A 15,939-nucleotide genomic window follows, 5' to 3' on the forward strand; every position below is an offset into this window, starting at 1 on the left:
AAGATCCTTATGAACAATACCATGTCTCCAACTACCAACAAGTTGATGATAAAAAATGCATCAACCCCAAGATGGGTGGAGAAATGGTGCAAGAGATCAACAAATATACCATCACTGAGAACAATACTGTTCCTGAATGTGTGATTGAAGTTGTGGTGCAAAATGAATTGCCAAAGGAAATTAGTGAAGGATACTCCAATAATGTGAAAAGGCCGTTACTTCCATTGGAAGTACATGATAGTGATAGAGCATGTAAAGAGAAACATGTCCCTGCCAGATTTAAATGTGATAGACCACATAGAATTAAGCGTGTGAATGATGAGAGCATGAAGAGGAGAAGGTCAGCAACAACGAAGATAGAAGCAGAAGTAGATGAAGAGAATGAGTTTAATAGTATGACAAATGAGGAGCTCAATAGGAGAGTTGAGGAGTTTATTCAGAAATGCAGATTAGACTTCAGGCAATGAGAGATGTTCATCAAGAGTGATGCTTCAAAATTTTTACTTTTGTATATCCCGGTACTAATTGTTAGGGGTTTTCATGAGTTAGTTGGATTCGTATTCAAGGTAAAATCAATCATATATAATAATAATATGATTGGTTTCTAATTTTCTTTCTCCTATCAATTAAGCCAAACTCTTGTCATGATTTGCTAATAGTACTATCTTTTTATTGGTTAATATTTATTTTGTGCAAATTTTCATACTAAAAATACCCGTAACAAATATATAATTGAGTTGATTTATTTGTTAATGTAAAAGTTTTAAAAAGAATGTTGATTAAGTTATTAGATTGGTTTATTTTGAAAAAAGAAAAAAAAATTCAAAAACTGCATCAATTATAATTGGTTTAATTCAAATTTTAAATATTAAAACAATCAATTAAACCAATTCAAGCTAATTTAACTGGTTTAATTTAGATTATCAAATTTCTTTGCATCAATTCGATGCGGTGAATATTTGTTTAAATTTAAACGTGGTATATGGTTTTGTGCAGTAGTCTGAATGCTTTTGAACCTTGCTAAGAGAATCGTCTATTAATGTACAAAATTTCAGTTTTCTCTTGTCCATTTATTTTGGATTTTGTGTATCTTTCTTGTCGGATTTCCCAATTTTTATTTTTGATTTCAATCTTTTTAACACGATCCCATAATCTGATTTACCAATGGACCTCAGAATTACAAAGCTAAGATCAGTTTACATTTTGATATATGATCCATATTCTAATAATTGGCTTAATTGCAGTTGAAAAGGTTGATTTTGAAAGGTTTTAAATTTTGTTTTAGTTTAAAATATAGTATTTCAAATTCCAATTTAGAAGAATTAGTGTTTCTTAAATGATAATATAATGACTTTTGAAGCATACTTCTTTTTCCTCAAGATACTTGATTGCCCCATGGTTTATCATTTATTTTAGCATTAAAAAAAAACAAATTATCAATTATTCTTTAATTTAACACTTCTGTCAAAAAACAATTGTTGCAAATTTTCTATTCCTCTTAAGTTTAAGTACTGGTATTTTTTATTATTTATTTGAGTTAATTATACGTACTTTTATATAATTTTAAAGACTTTTATTTATACATTTAAATTAAAAAGTACTCATACATAACATACAAAAATAAAAGAATAGGTAAAACGAATAAGAATTTTTGTATATTATGAGTACTTTTTAATTTAAATGTATAGAATTAGAGTTAAATGCAATTTTTTTTAGTTTGTTTTTTTTGCCGAGTAGAGTTAAATGCATTTAACCACTCATAAGACACTATTTCACTGATCAACACAATAATTGCGAGAAAGACACTAATAACCACTCATTATAGGGAAAAGACTGTGTTCTCACAAGTCACGATCGCTCATTTCTCTTCTCCTAAAAGAATGACATGATCAACAAGGAAGAGTGTCATTCACTCAGATTTTTTTTCCTCCAGTAATTTTAATGGGTGGATTTATTTAAGACAATGGTCAAGGAAGAGGATAACAAAATTGAAAAGGAAAAAATGACATTAAAGGCGAATCTGACTATAGCAATTGTTTATACTGTCACTAGCGTTTAAAAAACAAATTGCCAGCACAGGTTGAATAGTATAATGTAAGTAGTTAAGTCAGTTTTTATCAGTCAACGGTCAACACAAGTATTTTTGGAGAGGGTGCTTGTTATGTTTTAAAGGGTTTTTCTATTTATCAATTGATAATATTTGTTCAAACTAACAGGAATTATTTCTTTTTAGATATACCTATAACAAATAATAAAGGACTTTTTTGGTTTCCACATCTCTCCCTGTGGCATGTGGGAACAAAAAACATTTGGAAGTTTTAAGCAATGAATTGAAGAAATCATTTTGATATGTGAAAATTTAGTTTAGTAACTGCAAAGCACGTTGTGTTAGGAAAAAAAAAAAAACCCTCACACATACACATACACAAGCAAGGATCGATAAGTTCCCAGTTCTGTACTTTGATGAAGGCAAAGAAGCAGATAACATGCAAACTGAAAAACTGCTTGGCTATCCAGAGTAACACTGGAGTACATCCATTAGTTTAAAGAAGCCAAACCGAAAAGCAAGGGAAAGCTTCAAAATGAAGATAAGAATAGGTTGGTTACCTAGTGAGTGAAGCAGAGATAGAGAAGCAGCCTGACAGGAAGAGAAAGTAGATAGAAAGGGAGAGAGGACCCAGGAAAGTCTCTATGTTATTATAACCACGACTAAAATAGTATAAAACAGATTGGCTATATACTGAAATGAGCATTGCTATCGATATTCTAAGGACTGGCTAATAAGAATGAATCAAACAGTTCCAACACCCTATGCCATATCTTATATTGGACGAATCATCAATCATTCTTTCATCAAACTTAAAAAATCTAGCTATTAGTGAATATAAAAGCAGCATACTAGGATCAAATAGAATTACAACCATACACGTTAACAAATCCTATCATCAAATCAAGTCATCAACCATACTCATTGTCATTGAATTTCACAGCAATAAAACTGGAGTTAAATGTATCAACATAAACAATCCCCAAAACAAAAATAGTCCATAAAATAAATTGCTTCACTTCAAGTTTCCTTAAAATCTTCATTTCAAGAACAAAAGGCTCCCTGCAATATATAAATGCAAATAATTATCATGTCACCTTAATGCAGGAGACTAAAAATCACAATCAGTGAAAAACACCTCAAGGTCTGAATATTCTTAATAACATAATAAAACAACATTAAAATGAAAAGTTAGATGATGAAATATAAAGCTAAAAGCTAAAAATCAATAAGTTTGAACGATTTGCTTGTATTATCATACCTCTTTCAACTTGCACCACATCAAAATGTTTAATGTGAATCCCCATTCTTTCCTATGTCGTCACTCAACCAGCTATTTAAACAGACCAAAGCCTCAAGTGTGGTAGCATCATACTCCTCAAGGTCTGAATCTTCTAACATATCTAATAACATAATAAAACAACATTAAAATGAAAAGTTAGATGATGAAAATAATGTTTGAACAATTTGCTTGAATAATCATACCTCTTTCAGCTTGCACCACATCAAATGTTTGATGTGAATCCCAGTTCTTTCTTAAGTTGTGGCTCAACCAGCTTTTTGAACAGATCAAAGCCTCGACTGTGGTAGGATCCAAACAACTATGGTATCGATCAAGGACATGATCCCCTGTGCTAAATGCATCCTCAAAAGACACGCTAGACACTGGAATGGCTAATATATCCCTAGCCATGTGTGCAAGAACATAATACTTAGTGGACTTGCCTTTCCACCATCTCAAAATGTCAAATCCATCATAATTAACCTCTACATGATCCTTCATGTATCTCTCTAGCTCATTTTTCTCAAGTTCATCTAGCATTTTCTTCACTGTTATTCCATACTCCTCATCCATATCCATATTACCACCATCATCATTACTCACAATTGTTTGGGAGGTAACATCAAAGGATAGGCCACTAGACTCACAAATATCAGGAATAATAGGATGCGATGAACTATACTGTGTGAACAATTCTTTTATGAAATCTTCCAACTTTTTAAGCATGTCCTTGCATTTTTCAGGACCATACATTCTCCCAAAACAGAATTCAAGATATTTAAACTTGAATCGTGGATCAAGAAAAATAGCCACAAACAACAGATTATTAATATTCCCATCAATATCCCAATACTTGTCAAATTTCAATTTCATAGTAGTTGCCATCTGTTGCAGCCCAAAATCATCATTCTCCATCCATGATCTCAACGCATTTTGAATCTTGACCCACATCCGCAAGAAAGAGTTAGAACTTACATTCAAATAACCAGAGAAAGAAAGTGTAGCCTCATAAAAAACCTTTAAAACCTTAATAAATACACGTGCACGATTCCAATCATCAGCACTTGGAGGTCCCCCTTCATTATCAAGAGATTTCACATAAGAATCATCCTCAAATTCAAGGAGGTTAAAGGCCTTTTCAAACTTTTCAGCAACCACCAACATTAAATAGGTGGAATTCCACTTTGTTGGCTCATCAAGCACAATCATTTGATCACAGTTTATATTTGCCAAATTGGCACACCTCTTAAAACACGCATATCTAGATGAAAATGACCTAACATACTTACATGCAGCCCTTATTCTTGCAATGCAACAATCCATTTCTTGTAATCCATCAGACACAATTGAGTTCAATATATGGGTACAACACCTCAAGTGCACATGCTCCCCATTCAGTAAGGTAGTGCCATTCCAACCACACATATTTTGAATTAAATACGATGAAGCCAAATTCTCAGTATCAGCATTATGTACTGTAATAGTACAAATTTTGGTAATTTCCCACTCTTTCAAGCATTTCTCTAAAGCTTTACCTATGGTGTCTCCCTTATGGTCAGGAATCAATACAAAACTCAAAATCATCTTGATTAATTCCCACCGTTCATCAATACAGTGGGCAGTCACACACAGATAATTCTTATTATGGATTGAAGTCCAAGTATCAGTAGTCAATGACATCATTTGTTTGTTTTGAGACAAATTGAATTTCAATTTCGCTTTTGCCACCCTGTGCAAATTCATGCAATCTTCAACAATGGTTATCTGACTGGGAATTTTAAATTGAGGTTGAAAAGCAGTAACAAATTCTCCAAATCCTTTATTTTCAACAAATTTAAAAGGAAGTTCATCAATGATAATCATCTTCGCAAGCGCTTGTGTACAAAACTCTTGGTGGAATTCCACAAGCTCATCATAAGTCAAATTGTTACCTAACTCTTGCAAAGATGCCACAACAGGTGATTCCGTTGGAATTGTCAGAAGAGCGCTAAAAAATTCTCCAAATGATTCCACTGGAGCTGCTAGCAGAGCACTAAATTCTCTAAATCCGGGATTTTCAACAAATTCAAATGGAAGCATATCAACGATAATCATCCTTGTAATCGCAGAATTAAATTTTTCTTGGTTGAATTGATCCACAAGCTCATGACTACGTTTAATTTTGCTACGCACCTCCTGCGAACCTTCGGATGAAGATTGAGTGTTGGAGTCAGCAGGTGATTCAGATTCCGGTGGAGTTCGTTGTCCCCTTATTGGTGCAGTGGGACAACTTGCCCCCATAGACCCACTACTATCAGCCATGTTTGCACTCTTCTGAAAAGAAGTCCTGTCAAAGACACTCACCAAATTAATAACTTGAGTCAAAGATGTTATCGACGAGTCAAATCAAATAAATCCCACAGTACACACAAAATAAAAAAGCAATGTTTTTTATTTATTTATATTGTGCTGGGTATAGTGCTAGTTGCTTCAAATAAAAGACATGGAAAACTAGCTCAGCGAGAATGTGTAGGAGACTTGGGAGAGGAAATGTAGGTACACACATTCTTTTACTAAACCTTATATAATATATATATATATATATATATATATGGTGAGACTTGTTCACAAGTGAAGGGTATACACAACATTGCAGTAGTGAAACCCTAAAAGGAGGGTGCATGCATGATTGATGAAGCATGAAGAAGTATTAGCCAGTAAGCTTTGGCACGCAAACAATAATAATAAGGAAAATAGAAATGCAGAAGAAAAATGATCGAATGCGAAGACGTGTGATGTGATGAGCAGAGCACTCACCGAAGGAGCAGTTACAGGGAACAACACCAACAAGAAGGATGGAAAGAAGGTGTAATTTCAAGTTCAAGGTCAGTTGTGCAGTAATAACATTATTAGTCTGTGGAATGTAGCGTTTTGGCTGAAATGAAAGGAATGCGATATTTGGGATAGATAACGTACATTACATGGTAAGAGTTGGAGTGTCGAAGCTGAACATGAAGCTAGTGAGCGCAACGCCTGGAAGTAAGGAGAAGGAACGCGGCAGAGGCAGAGGCAGTGCAGTAAGGTAGGGCATAGTAAGAAGAAACAAATAGAGAGACGTTACAATATATGTGAATAATATCCATACGATTATAAATAGCCGGATTATTTTTTCATTTATCCAGTGTCATTATTTTTGGTTATAATATTCATATGGATGGACAATTCTTAAGTGGCTCATAAGATTTTTTTATTTTTTTTCAAAAATATAATTTACTATTTAATTTAAAATTAATGGTTCGAACTTTGTAGTACCTGCATTATTAATAGAACACTCAAATCAATTGAATTAATAGACAAATTATGTTATAAATAAACAATGTCATTATATATAATACTAAAATATTTAATTTATATTTAATGTATATATAAATTTACATACTAAATTTTGTGATGATTATTTTTTATATAATAATTAATTTATTTACATATATAAATTGTAAATAAAAATGATAGGTTTAATAAGTATTTACATATGTAAAAAAATATCAAATATATTTAATTATTAATTATTATAAAAAACATCTAAATACATCATTTAATTAAATATCATATTTATTTAATTTTTAATCATTATAATAAATATTTAAATACATCATTCAATTAAATATCAAATTTTTTTAATTATGGAAATTTGTAAATAAATTAAATGAATAAAAAATTTCTAAAAAAATAATTTTAAAAAAATTAAAACATATGGATTCATAAATAAATTTTAAATTTTAAATTTTGATTTCAATATTTTTTATAACTACCAAATTTAATATATTTTTAAATTTGATTTCAATCATTATCTTAAACTAACAATTTTATTATATTTTTAATTTTAAATTTTGGTTTCAATATTTTTTAAAAATACAAAATTAAATATATTTTTAAATTTGATTTCAATCAATATCTTAAACTAACAATCTTATCGTATTTTAAATTTTAAATTTTGATTTCAATATTTTTATAACTACTAAATTAAATATATAACAATTTTGGTTTCAATATTTTTAATATATTTTTTATAACTACTAATCATTATCTTAAATTAACAATCTGATTATATCTTAAATTTTGGCTTTCATATTTTTATAACAATATTGAAAATTAATTATTTCACCAATTTAACATCAATTTTAGCAATCTAATCTTAATTTTAGTAATAACTAATATATTTTTAATTTGACTTCAATCATTATCTTAAACTAACAATCTGATTATATCTTAAATTTTGGTTTTCATATTTTTATAACAATATTGAAAATTAATTATTTCACCAATTTAATCTCAATTTTAGCAATCTAATCTTAATTTTAGTAATAACTAATATATTTTTAATTTGACTTCAATCATTATCTTAAACTAACAATCTGATTATATCTTAAATTTTGATTTTCATATTTTTATAACAATATTGAAAATTAATTGTTTCACTAATTTAATCTTAATTTTAGCAATCTAATCTTAATTTTAGTAATAACTAATATATTTTTAAATTTGATTTCAATCATTATTTTAAACTAACAATCGGATTATATCTTAAATTTTGATTTCCATATTTTTTATAACAATATTAAAAAATAATTGTTTCACCAATCTAATCTTAATTTTAGTAATAACTAATATATTTTTAAATTCGATTTCAGTCATTATCTTAAACTAACAATATGATTATATCTTAAATTTTAATTTCCATATTTTTTATAACAATATTAAAAATTAATTGTTTCACCAATTTGATGTTAATTTTAGCAATCTAATCTTAGTTAAAAAAAATGTTTTTTTAAAAATAACAATTTGGATTAATGATCTATATGGGTTACAAAAAGTTTTTTAAAAAAAGGTCATACTAAAAATCCATACGAAGTATGGGTTAAAAAAAATTTAAAAAATCCATATGGATCAGTTAATTTTTTTTAAAGAAAAAAAAAACTCATACGGATCATTGGGTGAATTTCTTTTTCAAAAAAAAAAAAAACCCATATGGATCCTGATCCGTATGAGCTATAAAAGGTTTTAAAAAAAAAAATAAACCATACGGATCAGTGATTGATTCTTATGATTTATAAAACTTTTAAAAATTTAGCCATTGATCCGTATGGGTTACAAATTTTTTAAAAAATTTAGCCATACAGATCAGTAATCCATATCTTTTATCAAAAATAAAAAATAAAAAAAATCATCCGTATGGGTTTTCCTCTCCAACAAAAAAAACTCAACTTTCCAGCAAAGCTTTCACAGGAATTTCAATACCAAAAACCATCCAAAAACACTTACAAACAACAAATACAAAACGACAAAGCAAAACGAAAAACACGAACCGACACCACCACATTCGAACAGATGTAGCAAAAAAGACGAGGAACAAGAAGAAGTCGAAGAAGCAGCAGAAAAGGAACAAAAGCACACAATAGTGAAATGTACGGATGTTTAGCTTTTCAAATTTATATAAGTAGGGTTAAGGGCATTTTGGATTTTTTGCCCTCGGTGCTGAGTGCCCTAGCAAAAATGTTGGGTGCACAAAGTAAGATCCATAATTTTATATTAAAAGAAGATAATATATACAAAATAATGGCCATGTAGTTTGAAAATTATGTTTGGTTCTTAGTTTGATGATTGTTAACTTTTTAGTTTTTGTAGTTTGAAAATGATTTTTAAATTCTTATAGTTTACTTTTTAATTCTCTTTTAGTTCCTATAGTTTAAAAGTGTTATTTTTAGTCTTCATCACATATATTTTAATTCTCTTTTAGTTCCTATGATTTGAAAGTGATATTTTTAGTCCATATCATTTGTATTTTAATTATCTTTTAGTCCTTGTTAAAAAAATAAAAAAATTAGCTACAAATTAGTTATAAATTATCAATTATTTTTTTATTACAAATGATCTTACGATATTAGTTAGGGGATTAATATAAAGTATAAAGACTAAAAAGATCACTTTCAAAATATAGGAACTAAAAGATAATTTAAATACAAATTATAAATACTAAAAAATTACTTTCAAAACTATATAAACTAAAAGATAATTAAAATGTAAACTATAGGAATTAAAAAAATCACTTTCAACTTATACGGACCAAAAAATTAAGAATAGTAAAACTATAGAGATAGAACCAAATGACTAATTTGACCTTAAAAAAAGTAATGGCCAAATTTCAAGAAAGAGAAGTATTTTTCACTAATAAAAGATTTTCAAGTCAAGTGTTATTCAATTTTTTTGTACTGTTTTATCAACTAATATTTTTCTTTCATGGAGGCGTCTCCTCTCATGGAATGGTGTACTTCTTCAATCCCCTAATCTGAATGCATCGAATATATGTTATTGTACATTTGTACTTCTAATATCAATGAAATGGTGATTTAAGTGTAATTGAATATTAGAAACCTATTTTTATCTTTAACATTGAAATACCCTTGTAATATGTATATGATATATCCCTTATGCTTATAATATAGACTAAATTGTTTAATTGAACATCAAAACTTAATTTTTTCACAGTTAAAAATATTTTTTTTACTTTTTAAAGTATTATCTAAAATATTTTAAGGAAAAAAATAAGATAAATATATTTTATAAAGAAAAAACCAAAAAGAAAAATTACATGAACGAATATGAAAAAGATTACAATAACAAAAAATATATTTATGAAAAAAAAACATCATCGTTGTTGGCAGATATTTAACGTTTCAATTTAATTAACACTAAGTTGAAGTTAAAAGACACAAAATTGAAAGTTCTTATTAGAAAAAAAAAGTTACAAATATTAATAAAAAAATACAAAAGCATTTTTTTTTTTGTTGATGGAAACTTGTCATATTTGTAATAAGAAATAATTATATTTGACATTTTTTAAAAGTGAGTTAGTTTTACTTAAACATTTTTAGTGAAAATTATAGTATGTTTTTTTTTCTTTTATTTATCAAGGATTATGAGTGTTCCTTAATTTACTGGATAAGATTAATTTTGTTCATATTTTATATGTCATTGATCAATCTTTTATGTCCGATAAAAATCAAATATGAACTAACCCACTTAATAAATTATTTTCATTCATATAAATCAAAATCTTATACTACAACATCAACCATTTGAATTACGTTATAAAAAGTTTGAATATGAGTTTCAATAAAAGTCACGCTTAAGGATAAAAAACAAAAAAAATTACAATAACAAAAAAATAAAAAAAATATTAAATTCTAAGAACTAAAAATATATTTAAGTAAAAATATTATTTCTTCTAATTTATATTTTTATCTTTATTTCTCCATTGAATTCCAATATTTTTAAAAAATAATATCAATTATTAAAAATAAACTTATATCACAATATGAATTATTATTTTAAATATAAAATATAATTATATGTTTAAAAATATTTAATTTATTAAATTTTTAATTATAATGCTAATACAATTTTAAATTTGAACTCTTTATTAATTTTAAATATTAGTTATAAAAACAAATATTTATCCTATCCATTACATGGGCTAAAAGATTGGTTAAAGTTAATTGCCGTAATTATTGAACAAAAATATTACCGGTTTAATTTCTGGGCTAAAAGATTGGTTAAAGTTAATTGCCGTAATTGTTGAACAAAAATATTAACGGTTTAATTTCTGAATATATATATATATATATATATATATATATATATATATATATATATATATATAATCAAAAGAAAAGAAACGAATCAGTAGTGCGAAGAGAAAACGTAAAACCTAATTAATTAGGGTTCCGAGACTGAGAATCCTGGATTGCTCGCAGCCTTGACCCACCTTCTTCTCTCAGTCGTTAGGGTTTCGTGTGCTAACAACCAGGTAGGTTCAAAATCTTCGGTTTGACATATCCATCTTATATCCCGCATTCTTTTCCTTCTTTATCAGTTGCAGCGTTTTCAGATTTTATTTATTCTTTTAGTTGGAATGTAATCAGGGCTCAAATTGATGAAGAGACGATCTTGTTAATTTTCTTAAAATTATTTATCTTATCTATTTAATTCATGTTTGCGGTGCAGTTGATGATGAATATTGTTCTGTGCGTCTTTTTTTTTTTGAATAATTCTAACTCCTCCGTGGAAGATGTTTTGTCCCAATTTTGGTCGCACTTTGGGTGATAAAAGACGTTGTCGAGTTTGAAAAAAGTTTCAATTTGGTTGTATTGATGTTTCGTTGTGATAAGTAATAGTATATTTATTAGTGGGCTTATGCAGGTTTGATTTTTATTGCTTGAATTTAACTTCTTTCTTTTTGAGAAGGGGAATAAGGGAGGGAGGATGGTCAGAGACTAACAAATAAAAGTATATTTTGCACTGGTTATGTATATAACTAAAATTGTGTTTTGCTTTCAGGAGTTGTGTGATATTTAGTAAAATGGGTGAGACTGGAAAACGATATCATTCGCAGAGAGACCATGATGGGGACAGGAAACATCAAAAGAGACGAATGACTGACAGAGATGATAGGGGCAATGATGAATTGATTGTATATAGGATACTCTGTCCAGATGAAGTTATTGGGAGTGTTATTGGGAAGAATGGGAAAGTGATAAATTCAATAAGGCAAGAAACCAGGGCGAAAGTCAAGGTTGTCGATCCGTTTCCTGGCTCCAAGGATCGGGTAATAACGATCTACTGCTATGTCAAGGAGAAGGAAGACGTTGAGATTGATGATGAGTTTGCTGGTAAAGAACCTCTGTGTGCTGCTCAAGATGCTCTTCTAAAGGTTCATGTAGCCATTGCGAATTCCATAGCAGCTATTGGAGATTCCGAGAAGAAACGAAAGGATAGAGATGAATGTCAAATCCTTGTTCCATCAAGCCAGTCTGCAAATATCATTGGTAAGGCTGGGGCTACCATTAAAAAGCTGAGAAGTAAGACAAGAGCAAATATCAAGGTTACTGCCAAGGATGCAGCTGACCCGACACACTCATGTGCTATGGAGTTTGATAATTTTGTTGTGGTTAGTATATTGAGTATTATAAAACTTACCATTGAATGATTTATTGCTTTGGTTTGTAATCATTTTAGAATACTAGCATCTAATCCTCCATTCATTGACACATGCCAATATTAATGATTTATTTTACTAATAATGTATTAGTATCATACTATGGTTTATGATGTAGAAGTTTTTTTTTTTTTTTTTACATTTTGTCTTTCTAATCGTGAACATTTAATGTACAGTATCGTTCTAGTTTGTCTTTTTGCATCTAGTTTTTACAAACATCTGAAATTACTATATCTTTTATCATATTTTTAATCATTTTTTTTCATGTCACGATAATTTCTTTTGCAGTAAACTGATACCTTACTATGTTGTTGCTTTCTCTGTGCGTAGATCACTGGTGAATCAGAAGCAGTTAAAAGAGCACTATTTGCAGTTTCCTCTATTATGTACAAGTTCGGTCCCAGGGAGGACATCTCACTTGACACAGCTGTACCAGAAGCCCCTCCTAGTATTATTATTCCCTCTGATGTTCCAGTTTATCCTCCCGGCGGACTGTATCCAGCTTCAGATCCTATTGTCACACCTAGAGCAGTTCCTCAAATTATAGGCGCAACAAATGTACCAGATCTGCAAGGTTATGCTGATGCAGGAAATTCATGGCCAATGTACTCATCTGCCCTTCCAGTCGTTTCTGGTGTTGGTGCTTCCCGGTCTGAGGAGTTAATTATTAGAATGTTGTGTCCCTCTGACAAGATTGGACGTGTCATTGGGAAGGGTGGTAGTACAATTAAAAGTATGAGGCAGGCTAGTGGTGCCCATATTGAGGTTGATGATTCCAAGGCTAATTTTGATGAGTGTTTAATCATTATAACTACAACAGAGGTGCAGTATCTTTCCTTGTTACATTTTTTTTCCTATAACATAAAATTGCTCATCCAAAAATTGATGGTGTTGCATTTGATGGAGTTCATGATGTACCCTAGCGCATGTTTGATTAGCTTAGATATTTTGCTTCTGGAAAGTATATAATCAAAATGCGAGAGTGCCTTGGGCTGAAAAACTTTGAGAGAAAAATAATCAAAGCTATATGCATGTTGCTGTTCAATTGGGAAAGCTTTGACCCTTACTATTTATCTAGGATTTTTTTGACTTATTTTTATAGTTATATTTCTCAAAATTATATTCAAGAATCAGAAAACAGAAAAATAATGTTATAAATTTGATGCATATCTTCCATTAAAACAGGTTAGATCCATAGTTGTTGCTAGTCAATAACCTTATGGTTAGCAGTGCCATCCCTTACAACAATGAGAATTGATGCTCATTTAGGAAGTCAACACTTGTACTTGTTAGCAGCATTCCGGAAAGAAACAAGAGGGAAAATGAAACAAAGGGTGTTTTTCAAAAAATATTGGCTGATCATGATTTTTTGATCATGATTTTTACGTGTTCTGTTAAGACTAAAGTACATTAATTTCACTGTGTTGGCACCTGAATAGTTATTGAGCATTATGTGAGGTGGCAATTAAGTATACAGTTTTGTCATGACTTTTATGTTCTGAAGTAATTTCCCCCCTAGGCTAATATGGTTAATGTACAGCAAGTTCAGTTGTACAAGTAGATAATTTTGGTATCCTAATTTTTTTTACCTGAAACTTCTTCAAATTGTTGAATTTCATGATCAGTTTTATGTATGATTTACTTGTTTGTGGTTTGTGTGTTCCCAGATTCTCTATTTTTTTTTCTTCATATAATGTAACTATCCTTTTCCAAAACATATTGACTCTATACTTATAGTCTTATTTTATCATAAAATGGATAATGATCATGGGGATATGTATTTTGTAGTCGCCAAGTGATCTGAAGTCCATGGCAGTTGAAGCTGTTCTGCTGATGCAAGGGAAGATAAATGATGAAGACGATACCACTGTTTCAATCCGGCTTCTAGTTCCATCCAAGGTGATAGGTTGTATTATTGGTAAAAGTGGTTCAATCATAAATGAAATTCGGAAGAGAACTAAGGCTGATGTTCGAATCTCTAAAGGTGATAAGCCAAAATGTGCAGATGCGAATGATGAACTTGTTGAGGTATGACTCGTTTCACTTCTTGTTTAAACAGTATATTTATTCAGCAATTCTATTTGGAATGAAAGCTTTTATAGGAGAGTTGTGATTCTTTAACAACCAACCAATCATTATTCGAGAGGGGAAAAAATCAAAATTTAAAGTAAATGGTAACTGCCATTTTTTCTTTTTAAAATCTCATTCATGTTTCACGCATGAAAACCCATTCACAACGGGGATACCACTTACCATTTTTCATATTTATTTCATTCATTTTTTTTTGGGATTTAGGTGGGTGGCTCAGTTGATTGTGTGAGAGATGCACTAATCCAGATTATCTTAAGACTCAGAGATGATGTACTGAGAGAAAGGGATACTGGCCATAATCCTTCAATAGGTGCTGAATCCTTGTACCCAGGTAGCGCTGGTCTTTCATTGCCATCTATGATGCATTCAGTTCCTCCTGTTGCTGCTCCGATGGTTTATGATCATAGGGCTGAAAGTGGAGCTGGCCTTGGCATGCTTTCTTCAAGCAGTCTTTATGGTGGATATGGATCTTTGTCGGTATGTTGCATTTTCTTCTTGCTGTATGGTCGTAATAATATTTTGATAATTTTCTGCTGGTATATTATGATATATTTTTCACTTTTTCTAATACAAAATGCTAATAAACAGCTTTCAGTCTTTTTTTTTTTGTTTCATGTCTTTTCCATTTTTAGTTTCAAATATTGTGTCACTCATCTATTTTCTCTTTTTGTTTGATTGTATGTAATAGATGGGGGATAATGGCTATGGATCTATGTCCTCATATGCCACCAAGCTGTATGGCGGGTTAGTATACATAATTTATATAACAATTATGTGAACAATTTTACAGCTGATTTAGTGTTTGGATTGAAATTTGCCTAACTGATTTTGGATAAACTCAATTTTTGTAAAACTGGGTAGGCAGTTGAGTGATTTATATTTGGATGCCTTTATCTTAAAAGTAATATTTTGATATGAACATTTCCAATTTTATGTAAAAGCAACTCTCACTTTCACCAAAACCATGGTTTGAGAGTGAGATTCCATTGACATCCCCAACTGGACTTTTGCCTAACATGTTGAATTGAGAATGAAGTGTTTCCTAATCATGGTTTGTACAATTGTACCCTCTAAACTCTAAAGTCTAATCGTGGATTTGGGCCTAATCAATCATACACTTAATCTCTGATTTTACTTTCCTCAACTTTATATTAAATTGGTTGAACTTATATTTTTGTTCTCTTATTGTGCACAGTTTGCCTCCCCCATCAACTCTGGATATGTTGATTCCTGCTAATGCTGTTGGTAAAGTGTTGGGTAAAGGAGGGGCAAATATAGCCAATATCAGGAAGGTGGGTTCACACATTCTGAATGGTTTATTCTTTTATATAATTGCAGGGGGAACTGATATTTGATATGAAATTTATCGATTATTTTTATTTATCTGAAAACTTAATTTGAGGTTTGGTTCTTGCTGCTGTACACTGTATGCTTAAAACAATTACTTTTCTTGAAATTCCATATCATGCATTTCAGTGAGTAAAA

At 30.0% G+C, this 15,939-nt stretch overlaps 1 protein-coding gene across 1 annotated transcript in view; it reads left to right on the forward strand.

The window, feature by feature from the left end:
• The first annotated feature begins 11,031 nt into the window (after positions 1-11,031).
• LOC100801062 (KH domain-containing protein At4g18375) overlaps positions 11,032-15,939 on the forward strand; it is a 7,698-nt gene continuing 2,790 nt past the window's right edge. Inside the window, exons 1-7 of the mRNA XM_003531112.4 lie at positions 11,032-11,175; positions 11,706-12,315; positions 12,694-13,185; positions 14,152-14,391; positions 14,659-14,931; positions 15,143-15,198; positions 15,650-15,746. Coding sequence (XP_003531160.3) covers positions 11,728-12,315; positions 12,694-13,185; positions 14,152-14,391; positions 14,659-14,931; positions 15,143-15,198; positions 15,650-15,746 — 1,746 coding nt within the window. The 5' untranslated portion in view covers positions 11,032-11,175; positions 11,706-11,727. The remainder of the gene's footprint in view (positions 11,176-11,705; positions 12,316-12,693; positions 13,186-14,151; positions 14,392-14,658; positions 14,932-15,142; positions 15,199-15,649; positions 15,747-15,939) is intronic.

Source organism: Glycine max, chromosome 8, assembly GCF_000004515.6.
Source record: "Glycine max cultivar Williams 82 chromosome 8, Glycine_max_v4.0, whole genome shotgun sequence".
NCBI lineage: Eukaryota > Viridiplantae > Streptophyta > Magnoliopsida > Fabales > Fabaceae > Glycine > Glycine max.